The sequence below is a fragment of the Episyrphus balteatus genome, chromosome 2 (genome assembly GCF_945859705.1).
Source record: "Episyrphus balteatus chromosome 2, idEpiBalt1.1, whole genome shotgun sequence".
NCBI classification, from domain to species: domain Eukaryota; kingdom Metazoa; phylum Arthropoda; class Insecta; order Diptera; family Syrphidae; genus Episyrphus; species Episyrphus balteatus.
The window spans coordinates 19,481,130-19,506,002 of NC_079135.1; the positions used below are offsets into that span (position 1 = coordinate 19,481,130).

The 24,873-nt window shown below is 28.4% G+C and overlaps 1 protein-coding gene across 1 annotated transcript in view; it reads left to right on the forward strand.

The window, feature by feature from the left end:
• LOC129910587 (uncharacterized) overlaps nt 1-24,873 on the forward strand; it is a 242,443-nt gene that overhangs the window by 67,301 nt on the left and 150,269 nt on the right. Inside the window, exon 5 of the mRNA XM_055988016.1 lies at nt 20,481-20,606. Within this exon, the coding sequence (XP_055843991.1) occupies nt 20,481-20,606 (126 nt within the window). The remainder of the gene's footprint in view (nt 1-20,480; nt 20,607-24,873) is intronic.

Genomic DNA, 24,873 nt, shown 5'->3' on the forward strand with positions numbered 1-24,873 from the left:
ATAGAAATGGCAAGGACAACCGACAACGATGGTGATGGTGACGCTGCTGGTGGTGGCGGGCCAGGCATTTGGATGGTAAAATCTTCTTCTGCCTCTTCTAATGCTCCTCATGCACATTTGTTCACGCTTCGGTGAGGTGAATTCCAAAGGCAAATTCGCATTTGAGACGAACTACTCTTAGAGTTTTCAAGTAGATACACATACATCTCTACGGTACGGTAAGATTATGTATGCGGTTACCACATGTGTGGTCCTAATTACATTTGTTGGAGATTTGGGGCAAGTCCACCGCAGGATACAGATCTCTTGACTAGTAATCGAATACCAAATGTTGAAAATTCTTTCAAGCGAGTGGAACCCGTAAAAATGCCCTGTTCGAGGTTAACCTCCGTCTTCTTCGTCTCTTCTCTTGGTTGGATTTATTTTTCTTGCTTTTGGTTTCCTCTCAAACTAATGGAATTGTATATGTTGGGGAGATTTTTTTTTTTTTTTTTTGTTATTTTTTTTATTTTCCGGATAGGTCAAAACCCTTGACAAACCAATGAACAAAAGTTGGTAAGAGGGTTGAGGGGTAGCAAATTCAAATGCCTGACCATTCATTTGTATATATTGGCCAAAGAACACAAATTTTGTATTAGGAATGGGAATAGGGGACATGTGAGTCGAGTATATTTGAATTGCAAATTGGGTTGTTGGATGCGTCATTGAGATACTCAAATCGGGTGGTGGTTTTTTTTTTTTTTTTTTTTGAAAATTGTTAAGACGAATCAACGGAATAAAAAAAAAAGGATGTTTTCATTAGTTTTATTGTTGCCATCATTTTTTTGCTGCCGGTTTTATACTGATGATTTTTCTTGGAATAAAAATCGTTTAGGCCAAAAGTTATATAAATTCTATGTTTAACCTTGTTTCGATCAATTTGAATTATGGATCAAGTGGTTTCGTTAAAATTGGAAATTTTTTTTTTTCATTCTCAATCATTTATAAGCTTCTTTGGTGGATGGTTATTTTGTATTTCTTTCTTCTTCGATAGGTATTGGTAGCTAATCTTTTCACAGTTAGTTTGACTTGTTGAAATAAATAAGTGGGATTAGACTTTAATATGATTAGAAGGCTTCATGAGGACTAAATAAATATAAAGGTCAAAAGCCTTCGAGAAGGTTTATAGGTATCTTTTGGAATGGAAAATGTGTTTTTTTGGTATCATGTGTTCTAAATTGACTTGTAGAAACCATGGCCAAGGTCAATATCTAATTTTTCTTTAGGGATTTTCGTTTTGATTCTGACAAGAAATACATTTTTTATTTGAAAATGAAACAATGAAATAAAGTTGTGCGGCTAAATAGAAGAAATATATATTAAAGAAAAACATAAAAAAGGAAAATTATTCTTTGAATACTGAAGAATATGAAAAATGAAGAATTCCTAAATCTTATTTGTCGTCTTACACCTACATCATCTACATTCTACATCAAACTTTTAAATATGCTTCACAAAACATCTCGGCTTGTATTTTTTGCGAAATATGTAATCCGGTTTAGTATTTTAAATTAAGGCCTGATTATGTACACTTTTTGATGTTAAATTTAGTTTGACAAAAAAAAAAATCTTTTTACTGTCTGTTCTTTATTTTTAAATTGGTAGATATATCTATCTCTCGTATATCCCCCAGGATATTGCTTCTAGTAAATGAAAAATTATGTTAAAATTTTTGGTTGGAAATTTAATGAGCTTTTACTTCTTAGAAAATATTTTATTCATAATACGCTTTGTTTACCGAATATATGTATTTAAAAAATCCAAAAAAAGCAAATAATTCATGCATTTGCATACAAAAGGTGCCACATTCTATCATATGTAAGGTCTCATAAGCTAAAACTAGCGAACATTTGTCATTTGTTAAAATATGATTAGCAGCATATAAAAAAAATGTACCTTTTGTTCATTTAGATAACACTCGTTCTGTTTTTGTTGTAGTTCAGTAGTAAAACAAAATTAATAAAATAGTAAGAAATGTTCACTATGGTGTATACGTACTTTTTCGGACTTTTATTTAAATTAAATTTGAATGCATTTTAATAACGAAGTCTTACCTTATTTAAACGCAGTATATGTATATTAGTGGAAAAACAGTTTCTAAATAATAAAAAAAAAATCAACTAATTTTTTCCGATTTTTATTTTGACTCTAGATAGCGCCCCAAGAGGGTTTAAGTTTTTTCTCATTTGAAATAGGTATATGTTGATTGACTTATGAGGCCATTTTTTTAGATATAGCCTTATTTTACAAATTTTTGATGAGGTTCTTTTCTATATTAAACACCCTTTTCAAAAAGGTATACGGACATGCATGTCCTGACTAAACCCCTGGTCCTAGAAAAATGGTTTATACCTTTTTAAAAAGGGTGTTTACAATAGAAAAGAACCTCATCAAAAATTTGTACAATAAAACTACTCCTAAAAAAATGGACTCATAAGTCAACATATACCTATTTTAAATGAAAAAAAACTTTAACCCCCTTGGGGCGCCATTTAGCGTAAAAATAAAAATCTGAATTTAAAAACATTTTTCTACTTAGGAGCTTGATTCAAAAATAACGAACGCCCTAATATACATATACTGCGTTTAAATAAGGTAAGACTTCGTTATTAAAGTGCATTCAAATTAAATTTAAATAAAAGTCCGAAAAAGTACGTATACACCATAGTGAACATTCCCGAAAAAAAAACCTAAATAACGAACGCCCTAATGTATATAAATACATAAAAAAGTGCTTACTACAGCGCCAGCGAGTGGTTAAAAGTTGCAACTCTATGTTTTAATTTTTAATACAATTTTAAGACAGAAATGTAAAAACTTTTTCATGAAATAAAAATCGATTAAATAACATATTAGGGTAGACATATCTGATTCACATACCCAGTAATTTAGGCCTAGTGACCTCCTAATAGGGGCATGTTGTTCCAAAATGGTTCCCACTCAAATAATTTTTTTCTACAAAACGTTACTTATTTAATAGCAAAATAGCATTTGTTGTATTTTTCAAAAATTTGAAAATATAATTGTGTGTTTGAAATGAAAGCTATTAGAAATAAAATGAACGACTCGGTCGCAAATACTTGTGTTTTTCGTAAAAGTAGCTCTTAAGTTAAATTTTTATATGCGTATTAGGAAAAATTATAATATAATTAAAAAAATAAAAAACATTTTTTTTTTCAATAATAATTAAAATACCTTTAAATACCTAATGTGTTTTTTAATGAAGGTTTTTTTTTGATAAATAATATTTTTTAAGTTGATTTTTTTATTAACTTAATTTCACTTAAATTTGGTAATAAAATTTTTGAATTTATTACCAAATAATAAAAAGTTTTTATATTATGAAAATTCTATGATTAACAAACATCTTAATAGAATTTTTGAAATATTTGAGCAATATAAAAAATCTGAAACAACAAACCTCTTCAGTCAGTTAGCAAAGATTTTGAGATAAGAAATGTTAAAGACAAGTAAAATCATAAATAAATTTTCATTTTTTAGAATTATTTTAATATTTAAATCCGTTATAAAAAATTTTAATTACAACACGAAGTTTTGAAAACCTTTTAAGTCAAAAAATAAGAAAAAATTTGAATACTTATATATTTTAAAATATTTTTAAAAATAAAAGTTGGTCTGAGTTTCTTAAGAAATAATTTATCAACACTTTGTAACGAAACTATCCGACCGTTTTCCAAAAATTTGACTAAAAAAAAAATGTTTACCTAATCGAAAAATGAGTTTTTTTTTAATATTATAAAATTTTTGTATTACGATTACTTTTGTATAAAAATAATCGAAATTGTTCTATGTGTCAAGTACCTACCGTTAATAACGTTTCAATTTCAGGTAACGCTAATAACTTTGCTTAAAAAAAAATTTCAGTAACAATGACGACAGTAGTTACAGTTTTCGACAGTTTACGTTTTTTGAAATAACGAATTATTCGGGGGAAGAAAGGTGTCAAAAATTTTTATTTCTTACACAGAATTATTATAGTTCTGAATACCTACAAATATTTTCTTATAGAATTCAATGTTTGAAAGTTAAATGGAAGCATTGAATTTTTTCATCATTTAACAGTGAATAGTTCATATACTGTCACGATGGACTTTCGAGTGAGTATTCCTTATGGTGAAATAAATATAATTGCATTCGAAAATCTTTTAATTTTTCATATTTGCATATTGCATATTTGTACTGGACCATTAGGAGCTACCACCTTTACGAATGAAGTTATATTTCTTCAAACTGGTTATGAATTATTTTTTGAAGACTAGTTGGTGAACTTTTTGAAATAGTTTCTAAGAACCAATTACACTGGTCAACAAGGTTTTTGCCACAAGAACCAAAATATACTTTTCTAGTATTTTTTGGGGTGCTGAATCCGAATCTGAAGTCAGAAAACTTTGATTGGCCTTCGTTTTTAAAATATTACCGTTAGAAAATGTCAAAAAACGTAATTTTGGCTGTTTTCGAGGTTCTGTTTTTATATGCGGTAATTCATTACAAACAAATTTGTAACGGTTATTATAAGAACAGATATTCTTCTTTCAAAAACTGTTTAAATTTTCCCGATATCTCTTTTATTGCCCGAGATATTTAAAATTTAAGTAGTGGTCTTTCATTCAGAAACAACACTGGCCAACCAAATTAAACTTTTTTTGCCACAAGAATCAAAATATACTTTTCTGAAGGTTTTTGGGTTGCTGAACTCGAATCCACAATCAGAAAAATTCTATTAGCCTTCGTTCTTGAAATATTACCGTTATAAAATGCAAAAAAAGGGTTTTTTTTATAACGGTTATATTTCTAGAACGGAGGCTAATAGAATTTTTCCGATTGCAGATTTGAGTTTAGCAGCTCGAAAACCTTGAGAAAAGTATATTTTGGTTCTTGTGGCAAAAATTCTGTGACCAGTGACTTGAACTTTAGATTAAGTTTAGTTTCTCTTTGGCTTATTAAATGAAACTTAAGATATCTCGAGCAATAAAAGAGATATCGGGAAAATTTAAACAGTTTTTGAAAGAAGAATATCTGTTCTTATAATAACCGTTACAAATTTGTTTGTAATGAATTACCCCACATAAAAACAGAACCTCGAAAACAGCCAAAATGACGTTTTTTAGCATTTTATAACGGAAATATTTCAAAAACGGAGGCTAATCAAATTTTTCTGACTTCAGATTCGGGTTCAGCACCCCAAAAACTACTAGAAAAGTATATTTTGGTTCTTGTGGCAAAAAAAAAGTTAAATTTTGTTGACCAGTGTTATTATAAAACCATATGCACATTTTGGAAAAAATGAAGGTATTTTTTTTTTCAAAAACGTCCAATTTTGAAAAAAAAACTTCAACAAAATGATAAACTGTTAAAACAAAAATTAGAAGCCTAATTTTCTACGAGGTTCTTTTGCAGATTCTTAAATATTTTCAAAAACATCACCCTTAACCATAAGTATATCCATATTCTATGTAGTGTATGATCCATATTGATGTCAATTAAAAGAATAAATTCATATTAAAAATGATTTTTAAATTACTTCAATATTTGTTCTTATTTAAAATTCTTCAAATTCCTTACAAAAAGACACAAAATCCTTACCTTTGTATAGTTACGTGCGTTTAGTTGTAAGTACTGTTATATGAAAATAAAAAAAAAAAAATCCAAACTGAAAACAAAAACTTCTTAGAAAATTCCACTTACCAATTTCCATGCCAACATATTTTCTTTAGAAATTTAATTAAGGACTTAAATAAATATTTTTCCTCTAAAAGCCACCCTTAAAAGGCAATTCAACAAGACAAAAAAAAAAAAAAAAGATACATAAATATTAGCTACATCTATGTAGTGGGTATAACAAAAAAAAAATTAAATAAAAATTTTTTAAGTTTGAATAAGAAAAATGTTTTAATTGTAGCAAAATTACTTTTTTTTTATTATTTTAAACGTAAAACGAGTAGAAAAGGCATAACTACTGGCTGCCTGGGATGGACACAACTCAGAGAGAGAGAGTAAAACTAGCTCACTCTATACCCACTCGGATCCCTTGTTTTTTTTTTTCTTCCTGTGCCAACAGCAGCAAGCGGAAAAAGAATTCTTTGACAATCGTGGTTGCAAAAAATTATAAAAAATAAAGATTCACAAACCGGGCAGACAAAAATTCCACAAAAAAATATAAAAACTTCCTTATACTCTAATTAACGTTATGCTGGGTTTTACCCTTAAATGTGGCTTATTATCGCCTGAAGCCTCTTTGATAAAAACTTCTTCCGAATCCACACAGCAGCTAGCAGTAGCAGCAGCTATCAAGGGGACCACCAGTATACAGCACACAAAGAATGCGAAGAAATACAAGCATAATGATTTATAAATCAGTTCTGTAGAAGAAAGATGAGCAAAATAATACAAAAAAAAAAAAACGAAAAAAGGACTAAACAAAAATTCTGTTAAAAAAAAGGTCTTCCTTGCCGTCATACAAGGAATACTTTTCTTAAAGCTTAAGCCATAATTTTCAAAGAAGCACCAAGCAAGACCAAGTGGGAAGATAATATTGTTTCGTACATGATTAATGGAAAGCTAAAAGTTGCTTTCGCTTTGCTTTTCTCGTCTTCGTCTTCGTTGTCGTCATATCGTTTGGTCGCTTTGGCACAGGATTTTTTCTTTATATTTTTTTGTTTGATATTTCAACGCTCCTTTAGCCTGCCAAAATACGATTACCCATTCCGTCATAAATGCATTCATAAAAAGATACACACCAACACACGACCGACATGACAATAACAACATAGCCAACATAGTCTGCACTCTACACTACATACAGTCTACAGCAATGGACTTCAAGAGGACTCTTTTGGAGTCTCTCTCGAGCTATACACCCAGTGATGATATTTTTTTTTTATCATCAATTTAATTTTTTTTGTTATTTTCATCAAATGAGAGCATATTTGACATTGATTTATTAGTTCAGTCAAATTAGCTACAAAAATTGCAAAAAAAAAACTCTAAATTGTTTGGATTTGATGTGGTTTTTCTTTAAAAAGTTTTTTAATGACAATGAAATAAAAATTTCACCATAATTTTCACAAATAAATTTGTATATTTGTATTAAATAAAATAGTGGACTTTAGATGCCACAGAAATTAGTCAAACGTCTTTGCTTTTTATTTTTACGAATATGAAAAATTTGCCAATAATACGGTCAAATTAGGAAATCAAATAACAAAATTTTTCTATTTCTTTTTTTGATGGTCATACATAGCCATTAAAAAAATAATCCTTCGAATTTAATGAGAATTATGTATCAAATGTTTAAAAAGAATTGCAAACATATGAAAACTTTCACTAAACATCATTTTACCATCAATACACGAAAAATATTTTAACTTTGACCCAGAATAACTTTAAATTGAATCAACTCAAAGAACTGCGGTTAAAAGCTCATTTAATAAGTAGTTTTATTCTTTTCAAATTTATTACGATCAGGGGCGTACATACTATTGGGACAGCCGAGGCAGTGCCCCGGGGCCCACAATGGTTCCTGGGGCCTCACTAAAAATTATGTAGTGAAGAAACCAGTTTATACAAATAAAATATAACTCAGCAATCAGACCTCAAATAAACTCTTCGGTTTTATGAATAGAGCTTAAAGAGAACTTTCTTTTAATATATCCCTCAATGAATTTGGAATAAATTTTTAAAAATTATTTTTTTTTTTGGCAAGGGGTCAACCTTGATTTTATTTCGAAAATCTGAAAAAAAAATAAATTTTATTATTTGTGACCGGACTCATATCTGTATACCATGACTCGTTTTGTGACTTTGGTTTTAGGTTATCTGCCTCCGAGCTCCGAAACTAAGAAAAACAAAATAAATAAAATGCACGACTGCGGTCGCACGTACTTGCTCTTGCAGTTCAAAGCACTTTTATGTTAGTCTACTTGTAGATTTTAAAAGCTGGATCTAAATTTAAAAAAAATTGATATTAGGGAAGAGCCGACATTTAAGGCAAAATTTTGTTAAATGAAAAAAATTTTTTTTTGTTATTTGACTTTTTTGAGAAAAAATAAAAATGCAGTTTTATTGCCACTGCTTTAAATATTATGTATACAAAGTTTAATCAAAATCGTTACAGCCGTTTTCGAGATATTCGTAATATCGTATTTTTTTGTATGGGAGGTATACGTTCTAAACGAGATATAAAAAAACAAAAAAAACCAACTTTCAGAATTCCATAAAAATCATCTGTACCAAATTTGAAGAAAATCCATCGACCCGTTTAGGCTGTGGAAATGTGTACAGATGGACGCACAGACGCACAGACGCACGGACGGAATTGCGGGACCCACTTTTTCGGAATTCTCCATCATCGTAATGTTGGTTTTGATTAAAACCTCAATTTTTTTTTTCGACACGAAACCAATACTTGTCCTATAGAGCAAGTAAAAATTAATGTGAAAATAAAAATTAAGTTAAAAAAAATTATAAAATACTTTTTCTAATAAACAAAAAACAACTTTTTAAAAGGAAATAAGAGCCAACAAAAATAGTAAACATTTCTATTTCTTTTATGAAGATGCATTAAAAAAAAAATCAAAATTGTTTTTAAAAAAAAAAACTAATTTCTAATAAACATTTCATTTTTATGTTTTAAATAAAGTTGGTATTAGTTTATTAATCAACATCAAAACTAAATTTTCCAAAAAAATTCAATATATCCCGTTTTCGAAAATTTGATTTTCAAAAAAAAAAATTTCTCACTTTTTACCGATTTTTTTCAAAAACTTGTCGAGTTATCAAAGAACTTGAAAGCAATCGGATGGACTTGGACATTTTCCGAGATCTTGATGGTACCAGTTAAAAATATTTTTGTTTTGAGATAATCGAATGAGAAAGAAAGCGAAAACAAAATTCCAGGGTGTCAGACTCTTTAAAAAGAAAAACAAAATGTATTAGATGGATATTGCATGATTGTTAAAAAGCAGAGATATTGATGTTTATTTTAGTAAATACAAACAGCCATGAGCTTTTTCTAAAAAAACTGTATTAAAAACTCAAATCCAGAGTCTAAAAAAAAACTGATGGCACGTTTTTGAGATATAAGAAGTTAAATATAATTTTTTGTCTTCTAAATGTGACGAAAAAGATTTTTTTTAAAGTATTAAGTTTTGTTGAATATAGTAATTTTAAATTATTTCATGTTTCAAAAGATAGTTAACATCAATTTTAACTCCAAAATATGTAGTCAATTTAAAAAAAAAATCGTTATGACGAAATCTTTCTTCACTTGTAACCAATAGTCTTTTAAAAAATGTCTTCAAAACGGCAGCACTTAGAGACGATGGGTAAAGGTCTCGTTTTCATTTATTTGTTTTTGGATGTTTCATGGATATTTTATATTCGATTTAACCGAAAGCGGGCTCATAAAAATATTTTTTTATAAATGCATTTGCCTTCTATTATAAAAAATTGAATTGAAAATAATTTTTTTTGCAAATGAAATAAAATTGCGTTCAAAAAATGTTAATTAATTTAAACAAAATTAATGCAAAATATATTTTCGTATTGATTTTTTTACTCATCCAGGTACATTTTTAAAAAAATTGAAGATACTCAATTTCTGAAAATTTTGGTGAATAGCTAAATACGAACAAATTAGTAAATACGAATATTAGGTATTCTATACCTGATTCTAAATATTGAGGGACGAAATGACAGCGTTGGACTTTTCCCAAGATTTTTCTTCAAAAAGAAACGTTTTAAAATCGTTAGACAATTCAAAATACGCGATGTCTTAGACAAATTTAATTTACTTTTGTTCTACTAATGTAAACAAGAAAATTCTCTTTTTCAACGACTATTTAATTTAGAAAATTTTTTACACATATGTACATTATTACTGTCTAAAACAGAAATATTTCTACTTTGTACAACATTTTTATACCATTTCCTGTTTGGGTATTAAAGAACTTTGAAGTTTTAAAGATTTCAAATATTTTTGAAGGTTCTGAAACTGTGATGTGGCAAAAAACTTTATGTGAAGCAAAAAACGGACAACCACGTTAACGATTATCAATTCAAAAATTACGGAACGACGCACAGTGGGGCAGAATAGGTCGATTTGTGATATTAATTACTTTTACTATTTGTCACTTTATTTGGTTTTGTAACTAAAGTTAACAGACTTCTTGAATTTTATGAACTTTTTTATATTGACATTTTTATTTTTCTCCAGGAAATTAAGTAAGGGGACAAAATATTAATACATTTGAGAAAACCTGTAATTTTGAATTATGTTTTTTTTTTTTTAAAGTGAACTTTATTTTAAGAAATAGTTCTTCAGTTTACCCTTAGAAAAAAATTGTATTATAAGGGGGCTGTATCACCCCTCGTTCCGGTGGGAGGGGAAATTTTCTGAAAATTGAACCTTAAATAAAAAAAAATACATAAAATCAAAAAAAAAGACATAGAATACTGTGCAATAGCTTTTTTGAAAGCTTATTTTGTATTCTTTCAAATGCTTTTCGATTTAAGTAGTTTTCGCGAATACTTTTTTTGAAATAAAATTTCAAAGTCAAAACTTTGAAAAAATTGTCAAATTTGATGTTCAAGTTATTTTTTTTTTAAAACCTTATAGCCGCATCAATTTTAATTCGAAAAAATTAATAATAAGTTAAATTAAAAAATATTTTAATAAAAAAAAAAGTAAAAAACAAAAGCACTAACTTTATATATGTAACAAATCGCCCTGTTTCACGAAACTTCTTATAATAAAATAAAAAACAAAAAACAACTTTTAAAAAGAAAAAAAAACATTGTTTATAAGTAATCAGTGCATGATTGTCAAAAAAGAATGATTTTGTAATTTATTTTAATAAAATCAAAAAAGCACTTTCTTTAAAAAAAACGGTTTTTTGATGTTCAAAATTTCATTAAAAATATTTTAGGCAAACATTTAGCAAAAGTGTTTATATGGGCTTATAGAGTAATTGGTCATCATGTGGTAATCTCCCGATTTCAAAAAATATTTTATGGCAACACTGCACAGGAAGAAAAAAGAGGAGTTTGGGATCATAAAGGATTACTCCGTCATTTTATTGAAAACAAAAATAGTACAAGCTTATTGTGCTTCCTGTCGACATACGAAGGTAAAAAAAACTCAAAAGAATATAATGTTTCTCCTTTGTTTTAGACAATGCTGAAAATGACACTCGATTTCGTGCCTACAAGATATAATTACCCTTTATTTCTATTTTATGATTTTCTTTTCATTCAACAAACCAAATTTTTATTACACAATACAAATTTTTTGCTGAAATTAATTACAAATCTTGAATTGATACTTAGGCACACCTCTTTTTTGTCACGTGATAGGCACATGGGTGCGAATTTGGTTTATACTTTTCCATGTTGCTAGAACTTTTTTCGGTCTCAATATTTTATAGAGATTCTTACATGAAATTAATGTAGAATTTTCCAAGGAAATCGAATATTGTATTCGCAATTCAAAAAGAAAATATTTTTACCCTTATAAAGAGACTTTTTTATGACCACTTTTTTGAAAAATTGTACCTAATTTTTTTATTTTTGTCCTGCCAAATTCGCACCCGTGTGCCGACAGAGGGTTATACATCGATAAAAGTTTTTTTTTAATAACCAAGTAACCCATTTTCAATCTTTGTATGCACTATTCAAACATGATTTTGTCAAAAGCAAAAAACCTTTTTCAAATAACATTAAAGATTCTTTTTTTAAAAGAAATACCTACTTAACAACCTACTTTATCCAGGTAAGTAGGTAAAGGTATTTGAATACGAAATTTCTAATAAAAAAAAAAAGTAAAACCCTCTTTGAAGGCTTATAGTTGTAAATCTTATTAATGCCCAACTTATTTCTTGATAAGTTTACTTTTCAAAGTTCGTGTTTGGAAATTTCCAACAAAAAAGAAAAGTTCTATAACAACACTGTAAACAAGGATGTTTTTTTTTGTTTTTTTTTTTGCTTTTGCTTGTTTAACTTTGTGTGTGTGTGTGTTTTTCTTCATGTCGGTAGCTTGTTCTTGTGTGTAGATATTTCTTGTTGTTCTAAAATCAATTTTAAGTCAACTCCTTAGGGCGCCCACAGTCTATTTATCTTATTAAAGACAGAGTTCATCGTACAAAATTAATGAGAAGGGAGTTGAACTTCAGATGTTTCTTTAAAACAAATTGTTTTTTTTTTTTTTTTTCTTCTACGTCGTTTTTTTTTTTTCGTTTTAGAAAGTAGCTTGAAGCACTTTTTAAGAAACATATGGCAGGGTGATGGTATACCTACACCATTTTTCACATCGCACTCTGGCGTCAATTCTCTCTCTCAACAAAAAAAAAAACCCAAAAACAAAAAAGAGGGAACTGTTTGCATTTAAAGACAACATTTTTGGGAAATTTTTGTTTTGTTTTTATAATAATTGAATTTTTCATAAATGTGTGATCCTGGCAAAGTGGCTCTAGACCCCTGAAGCTTATAAATGTTTGCCTGTTTTTTTTTTTTGTTCGTTGTTTTATTTTTTGATATTTTAATGAGATGAGAAATAGCTTGCTTCAGCCCCTTTTAATTGTTGTGTAGTAAATTAATTCATAGCCCTTTTTTTTGTTTTTATGTCTTCTCATCCATTTACTGGTTGATTTGGTGAAAAGGAAACAATTTGTAAATTGTTAAACATTGCAAAGGTTTGAGGAGAAAGAAAGAAAAAATTAGATTATATGTTATAGGCTTATAGGCCTCAATTAATACAAAGGAGAATTAAAATTTCACATAAACTCTGTTGGAATTTTGGGTTCGTTGAGTCAATATATGGCTGGGGGCTTTAGTTTTTATCTAACCATGTGGAAAATTGCGAAAGTTTTCTTCTTCCTTTTTGTAACGAGAATAATGGAACACGGTTGATGATGAGGAAGGAAGAAAAGATTTTCATTATTCGAGTGCGTAGTTGTTTATTGGTCTTCTAATTTTATTGGCATGGAATTTATGGGATAAGAGTCTTTTTTGTTGTTGTTTTAAGTTGACATTTTTGTGACAGTTTAAATGTGCTTGTGCATATATGGAAGAATTGTTTTTTTTTTTTTTTATGTTTATTTTGAAACATAAACAGAACATATTTGAATAAATTTGTCTTAACATAACTCAATATTATTAACATTCCTTGCTTATAAATAAGTAGGTACTTTGAGCTCCTATAAATGAGGAAAATTTAAGCATTAAATAATGGTTGGAATGTACTTAATTAGAATTTCTTTTCATTGTGATAAATTCTTCAGATACCAACAATTAAATGAATTAAGTCCTTGTTGTCTAATAAGAAGATGTATTAGAAATATCTGTTTTAAGGACTCAATAATAAACACTTTGTGTTGATCTCTAAAATAGAAAGATACCATACTAATTGCTTCATATATACAATCAGTAAAATTCTAAATAAATAAACAAAATAGCCACTAAAGCTTACGATCACTTTTTACTTTAAGTAAGTATTAATTTGTTAAGTTCCATAGTGTCTAAAACCAGTGGACAAACAAGAGTCTTCTAATTATATCTACATTATTTGTCAAATTGGTATAAATTATTAGGATACATCCATATCCATTACTCAACATATCTCTTCGCTTTGCCTTCGTTAGGTTAAAAAGAGCGTTATTGAATCTTTAAAAAAACATATAATTTGCTATAATTTTATTGTAAAAATACAATTTTTAGTTTTGTACTTCAAAAAAAATTTTGATTCGTTTTTTGTATAGCAAGAAATTAGGAGAGAAAAAATTAAAAATCTTTCAAGCCTTTTTAGTACATAGTACAAAAAAAACTCATTTTCAAAAATTGACTTTACAAAAAAAAAAATGATTTTTTCAAATTAAAAAATGTGTTCTTCAAAAATGTATTTCAGATTTTTTTACGTTTACTAAAGCACAGCTTTAAATAAAAATGTGTAGTTGAAGAGGAAAATGAAATTTTTTATTTGGTACTGCGCTCGGTTCTTTCTTACAATTTTTTTTATTTTACTTTTTTTTGGCAAATCAATTATAACATCAAAAATCTAAATTTTTGAAACACATCAGTTTTTTAAAATTTTTAATTTTAATTTCTTGGTTTTGATTTTCTTGCTTTTCTTTTTAAAATACTTACAACTACATATTATTTTCATGAAACCTGGCAAAAACTACCTTTTTTCTTTGAAAAATAAAAATCGGAAGAGTTTTTTTTCAAAAGTTTGATAGTATAACAAACCGATCAAATTAATATATTTTAAACAGAGTTCCTATTCAATTTTATGATCCAAGTTACCATATTAAAAAAAAAAAAAATAAAAAAAAATGGACCCAAGAAATTGGATGATAAAGTATACTCGTGTGGAAAAAACTACAATTTTTTTTTTTTTTAGAATTTGAGAAAAAGTGATGCTCTTTTGAAAAGTCATTGATTCAAAAATTATAAACACCTTTAAAAAGATCAAGAACTTAACATTGACAACGAATTGATAATTTTAAATATGTAATTACATATATTAAAAAAAATAGTTACGCATACGCCACAGTGACTTGCAAAGTTGGATTTTTTACTAAAAAAAACGTTAAAGTAGAGAAATTCAAAATATAATTGTAGTATTCTATCATGAAATGTATTTTCAAAAACACTTTTAGTCAAAAAGAACTTCACTTAAAAGTAGAAAGAAGCTTTGTTTAAGTATAATTTTCATTACATTCAAAATACACACCAGTCTAATTTCTTTGATAAAGCTAAAAAATGCAATAACTTTTCATTTTATTTTTTAAGATGTTTGCCAAATCCCAAAATGAGAAAAAAAAAACATTAAAAAAGAGCTAGAATTTTCTGGTATTTGATAATTAAGCCTTTGAAGGCCAATTTTTTTAAACTTAGAAACATTTTTTTGAAGCAAATAGTTTCCAAGATATTGCTTTTCAAATAACGACAACAACTTTTTCGATATCGAATACTTTTTTCAATAGGTAATATTTTTAGTACAAGTAGTGCAGTTTGTGAGAAATGTTAACTTTTAAAAGGTAAATTCGTTCTTATTGAAGGTTCTAGTTTATTTACATGTTGTTTGGTTATTGAATATTTTATGAAAACAGCTATTTTTTTTTTATTTCAAAATTTTGTGTGGTTCTATCACTAAAATCTCAAGTGAGAAATTTTGTTCGGAAACTTCAGATATCTGTTTCAGATTCTTTTTTTTTTACTGCAAATAATTGATTTTACAAAAAAGTACTTTTTCATGTAGGTACCTAAAAAAATATACATTTACCGCCTCTTTCGGTATTCATTGTATAAAAATCTTGTTCAGCTTCCCAAAAACATTATGTTTAAAAATTTCAAAACCAAATTTCCTTATATTATTATTATTTATTAAAATTAATCTTTCAAATTAGCTGACAATAAAATTTTAACCACGACACTGAAGGCTTAAAAATACCTAAGTAACTAACTACTTGCATTCGATTGCCACAGTACAGCACGTGAAAATTCATTTTAAACAAAGCTATCCTGCCTCTCTGTCTATATCTTTTGATTACTTAAGTGCGACTTATTTAATTTTCAAACAAATTTATCTTCAATTCTTGTAAAGAAAAATGTCATACTTTCATTAACTTTCAAGTTCTTGTTCTTGAGTTAATGAAAAGTAATGAACGAAATCCTGCTGTGACACCATATTTCCAGTAAAAAAATATTAGTTAAGGGTTATTATGTTTCGTCTGGTAAACGAATTTCAAGTTCATCATTTCTCCTTTTATGTAAAAATGTTTCAAGAAAAAAGTGTTTTTTTTTTTCAAGAGACAAGACAAGATGTAATAAAACAATATTCAAGTAGAGACGCATCCAGAATTCGTATTCACTTGTGGCCAATTAGAGTTGCAATGTTGCAGATTTTATTCATAAAATAGGTATATTCTCAACAAAATGTCATATTTCATTTGAAAAATTCTACAAAACAAAACCATCTTGGGAGTAAATCCTTGCCTTCCATACTCCTCCAAAATCACAATTTCTTATTCCTTTTGATAAACGAATCCATCAACTACTTATGGCACCCATTTCGAGATATCACACTCTTTCTTTCAAATTTTACTTTGGTATTTGTGTGAATTATGTACAATGTATGGTACAAAATCGTTTACATACAAAGTCATTTCTTTAGCAATATCAGCCACCATCAAGGAATATACGAACAAGAAGCAAGAAAAACCTTCTGGAAGAAAGCAAGGAACATGTTGCTTATGCTATAACCTTGAAGGAGGTGCTGCAGTACTGGTCCGCTCGTTCGCTAGCTCATATAGATGAAGATTTCTTAAGCAAAGAGGCACAATATGTCAACATACACAAAAACACACAAACACACATGCATGCATACGAGTTTAAGTTTTTATTGAAAGCATTTTTCTATAAAATGCTAAACATCAAGGATGTTTACCCTCATAATGATGTTTACCTTGTCGAAGGGTTGTGGACCTCGATCTTTCTCTTTCTCTCGTCTCTGACGACAGACGACGACAACATATCAACACCCAAGACTCTTTGCTAGCAATAACTATGGAAGAGGTATTACGACCGACGACTACGAACGAAACCTTTTAAAGGTGGAATACCCCTAAGTGGTTGCTTGGTTTTAAGAGGGTTCATTCGGTTCGCTCCTAGTGTAATGGTATGGTTTTCGAGACGGCAATCATTGCAACGACCAACAACACGGTATAATGCGGTGCGGTCGTCGTCGTCGTCGTCGTGAGTGTAGAGGTAAGGTGATGGTTATTCCGAAGAAACATTGTGTGTGGCACTTTAAAGAGTTCTTGAGAATGTTTCAATTTAATGATGTCATTCGCATTTCAACCCGAGCATAAAGATATATCTTCAAAATCGACCATTGGGCGGTGAACAAAAGTGGTTAACTTGCTTTATTCTGGGAGAGAGAGATAAAAAGATATGCAAATGTCATACCAATTCGCATGCCAATCTGACAATGACAACCACCCTAGTAATCGCAATCAGTTTCAATTATTATACTTCAATAAGCCATGCAAATTCTTGATGGTTTGGAATTCATCTCATATAGCCCCTCTTTATCATCAGATACTCTAGCTATATATGGGTATATGAAATACACGGAGAAAAAAAGGAAACCTTAAAATAAGACGATGCCAACTTTAAATCCATCCCTCTTAAAACAATATGATTTCCGCTTAAAATAAGTGGAATTCGATGAAATTCTGTTAATTTTAAGGTCTTAAGGTGATCTTCATTTCAATTCGACTTCCGCTTAAAATAAGTGGAATTGACTTGAATTCTGTTAATTTTAAGATGATCTTCATTTCAATACGATTTTCGCTTAAAAGAAGTGGAATTCACTTAAATTCTGTTAATTTTAAGGTGATCAGTTGAATAAGACTTCCACTTAAAATAAGTTGAATTGGCTTAAATTCTTTTAATTTTACAGTAATTTTCATTTCAATACGATTTCCGCTTAAAATAAGTGGGATCCGCTTAAATTCTGTTATTTTTAAGGTTATCTTCATTTCAATACGATTTCCACTCAAAATAAGTGGAATTCGCTTAAATTCTTTTAATTTTAAGGTGATTTTCATTTCAATACGATTTTCGCTTAAAATAAGTGGAATTCACTTAAATTCTGTTAATTTCAAGGTGATCAGTTGAATAAGACTTCCACTTAAAATAAGTGGAATTCGCTTAAATTCCTTAAATTTTAAAGTGATTTTAATTTCAATACGATTTCCAATTAAAATAAGTAGAATTCGCTCAAATTAGGAAATATTTAAGGTGATTTTCATAAAAAATACAATTTCCGCTTAAAATAAGTAGAATTCGCTTAAATTCTGTTAATTTTGAGGTGATTTACATTTTAATAAATTTCCGCATAAAATAAGTGGGAAAAATTAAATTCTGTTAATTCTAAGGTGGCCTTCATTTCAATACGATTTTCGCTTAAAAGAAGTGGAATTCACTTAAATTCTGTTAATTTGAAGGTGATCAGTTGAATAAGACTTCCACTTAAAATAAGTTGAATTGGCTTAAATTCTTTTAATTTTACAGTAATTTTCATTTCAATACGATTTCCGCTTAAAATAAGTGGGATCCGCTTAAATTCTGTTATTTTTAAGGTTATCTTCATTTCAATACGATTTCCACTCAAAATAAGTGGAATTCGCTTAAATTCTTTTAATTTTTAGGTGATTTTCATTTCAATACGATTTTCGCTTAAAATAAGTGGAATTCACTTAAATTCTGTTAATTTTAAGGTGATCAGTTGAACAAGACTTCCACTTAAAATAAGTGGAATTCGCTTAAATTCTTTAAATTTTAAAGTGATTGTCATTTCAATACGATTTACAATTAAAATAAGTAGAATTCGCTCATATTCGGTTAACTTTAAGGTGATTTTCATAAAAAATACAATTTCCGCTTAAAATAAGTGATTTTGCTAACTTTAAGGTGATTTTCATTTCAATATGATATTCGCTCAAATTCTGTTAATTTTAAAATGATTTTAATTTCAATACGATTTCCGCATAAAATAAGTGGAATACTCTTAAATTCTGTTAATTTTAAGGTTATCTTCATTTCAATACGATTTCCACTTAAAATAAGTGAAACTCGCTTAAATTCTTTTAATTTTAAGGTGATTTTCATTTCAGTACGATTTCCACTTAAAATAAGTGGAATTCGCCTACATTCTGTTAATTTTAAGGTGATTTTCATTTCAGTACGATTTCCACTTAAAATAAGTGGAATTCGCCTACATTCTGTTAATTTAAAGGTGATTTTCATTTCAATACTATTTCCGCTTAAAATAAGTAGAATTCACTTAAATTCTGTTAATTTTAAGGTGATCTTCACTTCATAATGTGAATTTTGAAAAATAAAAAATGACAAAAAATAAAAATTTTAATATTATATTCAGCTTTCAGCTAAAACTAAGTGGATTCTTTCTTTTCGTTTTTTAGGTAGAGGATCGATCCCCAGGCTGCCAATTTTTTTTTGTTTTAATTAACATGTTTCCACATAAAAATAAATTGATTTTCCGCTTAAATTAAGTGGATTTATTTTAAATTAGCGCATACAAAAAAATGAAGATTTTTTCGGTTAATTTAAGTCAACTTGGCAAACAAAACCATGCAGAAATCCGCATAATTGAGTGTGGAATCCGCTTGTTTTTAGTTAGTCTTTTTTTTAAGGTTCCATGCCAAGAAATTAAGAAGATTTTTCAGGTTAGTTTAAGACGGAAGTCATCTTTGCAAAAAACCATGCAGGAATCCGCTTCAATTAGTGTGGAATCCACTTGTTTTTAGGTAGGTATTTTTATCTTCATTTTTTAAGGTCCACATTGATTGCCAGTTTTTTTGTTTTAGTGAAAATGCCTGCACATAAAAATAAGATGATTTTCCGCTTAAATTAAGTGGAATTATTTAAAATTTGCGCATTCAAGAAATCAAGAAGATTTGTCCGGTTAATTTAAGACGGAAGTTATCTTGATAAAAAAAACCATGCAGATATTTGCTTAATTTAATATGGAATCCGCTTGTTTTTAGGTGTTTTTTTTCTCCGTGTAGATAGAGGGTATAGGTATCTATCTACACAATGCAACAATTTAGATACTCTGAAGCGGATTAATTTCATTGAATTGCTTTTATATTGTTGCAATGTCACGGCACAGGCACAGAGTATAGGTATCATAGTAGCCATCGTGGCTATATGATGATTTAGCCCCTTTCCGCTGTAGTGGTTAGAAAATGTACTTTGTGTGTGCTAGGTCAATACTTTGGCAAAATAAAATGAAATATCCATTACCAATGCCAGTGGTGGAATAAAAATCATTGGCTTTTTTCCTGATATCCTCGGCATATTTTATAGAAAATAGAAACCAACAACAGTTAGAAATTTATATATCCTAATGCAAGTGGAACTTTCCGTATAGACCTGGAATTACGCCCCCGGCACGTTTTTGCTACATATATATTTATTTCCATGAAATTAAGTCGGTAGCTTGTATATGTACCCACTTTAACCATAGATATAAGTATTATCCTATTAAGAGGAGCAAAAAAAAAAAAAGTACACATCACAGCAAACGAATTATATGAGTACAGAATGGCAATAGGATCCTGGAGCATCCCTATACTATATATGTATCATCTGGTATTTAGTCCATTTCACCACTAAAAAGAACCAATCAACCACCTAACAACCACCAGCAACCATACGCAAAAGCTTTATCCTCTTTTTGGATAAATATTCTAAAATACCTTCTTTCCCCCCATCTCTTTCTCTCTCTTTTTAATACCATATCCCATTATGCCTTACCTTACCCTATTTTACCCTACCACACACATTTTATATTCTGTGTATTTTATTTTGTATCTTTTCTTTTTTTTTGTTCGCAGATTATATTCGATGGATTTACAGTGGGACGTTTCGATGAGGGTTTGGTCGATTCGGATATTGATGGATTCGATTCAAATTTTAGTCCATCGGGCGAGCTCCCAGGATGTCCCGAAGGATTTATGCAGGTATGTACATAAATTTTGTATATTTTTTTTCCTCTCTCTTTGTCTAACTAAAGGATTTTTTTTTTGTACCTGTGCTATCGAGGTAATGGATGATTTTCCATGGATATTTTGACAGACCATGTTGTTGTGTGGCATAGAAAAGGAAATGTATATTTTTTCCTATACGAAAAATATACACATACACGTTTTTTTTGTAATTTTATGTTTGTTTTTTCTCTGGTTCGTGGCTTACGTGTTATTTTCATCTTCAATTTGTATGAAATTTTTATTTCCAGTGAAAATGAAAAGAAGATAAAAAAAAATATTTTTTTTTTAAGAGAGAGAGACACATTTCGTGTCGTTCAATAATTTGCTTTTGGAAGTTGCTAAAATCTGAAGCAGGAAGTTGGAGGCATAAAGTTGTTTCTTTTTTGTATAATACTGAATAGGGTACATCTCTATATTGACATGTTTTGTGTGAATAGAATCATCAAGATATGAAATAAGGGGTACACCTTTATATGGATCAGATCAGACACATTCTCTTAAAGGTATTTTTTTTTAAGATTAAGCTGATTTTTTTTTTTTTATGTGTGAATGGGTTGTTAGAAGATTAACCTTAAGCTTGTTTTTTTTTCAGAATGATTTGAGTGTATTATTGGGAAAATGCTATATAAAAATTAAGATTTAGGATTTAAGTAAAAAAAATTTTTAGCTTTTGAATGGAAAATAAGTTGTTGATTTGATACGTGTTCAAAGTGGAATCGATTAATGTTGATATATCAACAGATTTCTCAGAATTCTTGAAAATTTCTATTCAAGTAGGTACTTTCTAAAATAGGGATGAGCAATTGAATAAATATTGCCTAAAAATAGTATCGATATCGAGAAATCGAGGTAGGTAAACACAATCGGAAATTGAGTATATTCTCAAAAAAAAAAAATTATTTTTTTTTAGAATAACTCAGAATACCTAAAGAAATTTCAAGACACAGCATGTAAAAGTTAATATAATCCAATAAACCTTTTGCAACATAACTCAAGACGTAAAATCCAGTTTTCGATTGATAAACTGATGCACAGCACACACAAAACCAAATTTTTTTTTATATTCTTATTAACGGTACATGTGTTATAGAGCGGTTTTTTCTAATTCCTGACTTTCTCCTAAATTACTTAACTATTTTTAACTAAAATTTTGCATACAGAAACGTTTCAAAATCTTTGAAATATTTCCGAAAACACCATTTTTTGATTTGAATACCAATATATTTTTTTTTTTAAATTAATTTTTTGAAAAGAAATCGATAATTTTTTCTAGTATTTTTCTATGTTTCTTTTTTTGAAAAAATGTTTGAAAATTTGTATTTGTAAAACGGCTACAACAGTTTTTGAAATGTTTTTCCTAAAAATTCTTTGTAGAACAACACTGGTCGGCAACGAAAATAGAGCTAGAACCAAACCATTCTTTTCTAAAGCACTTTTTTATGCTGAGTCCGGATGCAAAATTTCACTGTCACGTTACTCCACTGTAAAATATTTTTTTTGCAAAAATCTTCTTACATTTTTTCAAAATTAATTTTTATCTCAAAGATATTGCAAAAAGAAATTTATGATATCTCAAAACCTTAGTAGGTAAGGTACATATCACAATGAATGGTTTTTGATCCAAATTCCAGTTTGCTACTTCTGATTTGGATTTTAAAAAGCAACATTTTAAAGAAAAATGTATTTTCGATTAAACATCAAAAAGAACTTCAGTGAAAATTAGTTTTTGAGACTTAATAGTGAAAATAGAGATGAGTATAGCTCAAAAACCAGACGTGATAGAACAAAACTGTAAACAGTTTTGAATTCAACACACTAAAGTCAATTAAAATCACCTTACAAAGTTCTTGCTCCCGAATTTTTTTTTTTTTTGCCGACCAGTGTAATCTTTGAAATCACCTATTTCATTAGATTTTAAACCATGTTTTTAAAAACTAAATTTAAACTTTTTTTTAAATTATTATTAAATTAAATTAAAATTAATCTGTTATGGTTTTTGCATACAAATCTTTTAAAGCAAATTTCACCTTAAGACCAAGAGTGATGATTTTTTTTTTGCATTGAACAGAAAGATAAACTTTATTTTTCCAAAGAATTTTGATGATTTGATTTCGAAATTGAAATCAGGAATATTTTATCATCACAAGTTATAAAAACAATGTGGAATAAATATTGATCACAAAGCGTTGCGATTTTTCATTTTAATGTGATAGCAGCATTTTGAAAATTATTTTGAATCTTCTCAAAAAAGTTATTGCTAACACTGTTGTTAAATCTCTATATTGACTCTCTTTTTTCGAAATACAAATTTTAAATATATTTAATAAAATCAAGTGAAATCTTAAAATCATATTAACTTTTAAATTAAAAATGTGTTTAGTTAGATGACAGGCCCTTACTGTAAAAACTTTTTCGATTATTAAAAAAAAATCGTTTAAAATGTCAATTCATTTTTTTAAATTAAAAATATTATAAAATAGGTATTCAACATATCGAACTCTCCAAAATTAAGATCTAAAAAGCATTAAACAAGAAAGTTGTAGTCTCATTTGGATTTGATACATATGTTATTGAATGTCCGTGGTCATAGGCCACCTACCCTTACAAAGAAATATATTCAAACAGTAAAAAGTGAAGTATGTATTATAGGGTTGTTAAAATATCAATTGAATAAAAAAATGCATTTGGATAAAAAAAAAAAAATATTGCATAGGTATAAAAAAAAATTGCATTAAAAAAAAATATTTATTGCAATAAAAAAAATTTGCATTAAAAAAAAAATATTTCTTGCAAATATAAAAAAATTGCGTTAAAAAAAATTTGTATTACAAATAAAAAAATGTCTGCTTTGAAATGTTAATATTTTAGTTGAAATAGCTTATGGACTGACATCTCCAAAATTTTAAGAAATTCTGCGAATATTAAAAAAAAAGTATTTAATGTATACACACTGATTTTTTGTTCAATGCAGATAATTTTTATTTGCAATACATTTTTTTTAATGCAAAATATTATTATTTTCAAAAAAATTTTTATTTTCAATCCAAATATTTTTCAGTTTTTTTTTTTAATGGGAATTTTTTTCTTTGCAATAAATAATTACTTTTTAATGCATATATTTTTCAGTAGCAATACATTTTTTGTTATTGCAAATTTATTTTCAGTTGCAAGAAATATTTTTTTTTTTACTGCAAAATTTTGTATTTGCAATTAATATTTTTTTTTAATTCAAATGGCTGGGGTATTATTACCATTAGGGTAAAACTATACAATACGCCCCACTTTTTTTGAATCTTCAATTAAAACCAAAAAAATAAAGGAAAATAATAGTTTTTGTGTTAAATATAGAAAGTATGGTCTTTTTTCTTAGTTTTGGCATATTCATATGTACTAAAATATGTTAGCATATATAATATATAAATCGTTTAAAAAAAGTTCAAGTGGGGCGTTTTGTAACTCATTTGCTGGGTAAAACGCCCCACACCAGTGACAAAACGCCCCTAAGGAAAAAGTAGGTACAAATGTATTAAATTAGAAAAATTAAATTATTTGATTTTGGAATATAGAATTTTGAAATGCTTTGCGGCCGCAAATGTTGCAATCTTGTATGTATACATGGTAAAAAAAAGCTCGTGCAACGCTGTATGGCAAGATATGCGCTGAATTCAAAACTTTTTTAAAAACGGTCCTGTAATAATTTTCGTTTTTGACCATAATGGCCGCAGTGTCGTCCTTTTGTTATTTAATGCAATTCTTAAGCATATAGCAATTAAAAAAAATGTTGATGAGTATTTTACTTCATAATTTACTGGGGCGTATTACATTCACTGTACTGGGGCGTTTTGTAAATTTCGAAGTGCAATACGCGCATGCAAAAATATAGCAACCCAAACTGATTTCAAGGAATTAACAAAAATGAACTAAGAAGCCCATTTTTTTAACTTTCTAAATATATATATCAATTTGATATGGTCTTTATACTTTCTGAAAAAATGAAATTTTGTCTGCGCTCTCCGCAATATGTTTTGGTGCGAAATTTTGGTTTTGCAGTTTTTTTTCCTTTCAGGGCACACAGAATACTACAGCTCAGTAATACAATTGACGAGCAACTTAAATTAGTTTGAACAGTTTTCGTTTTGTTTGCCTAACAACACCTGTGCGCGTACGAGACTGGTGGGGCGTTTTGTAAACTGGGGCGTATTGTATAGTTTTACCCTAAGTTATTTTGAGTAGATATTGT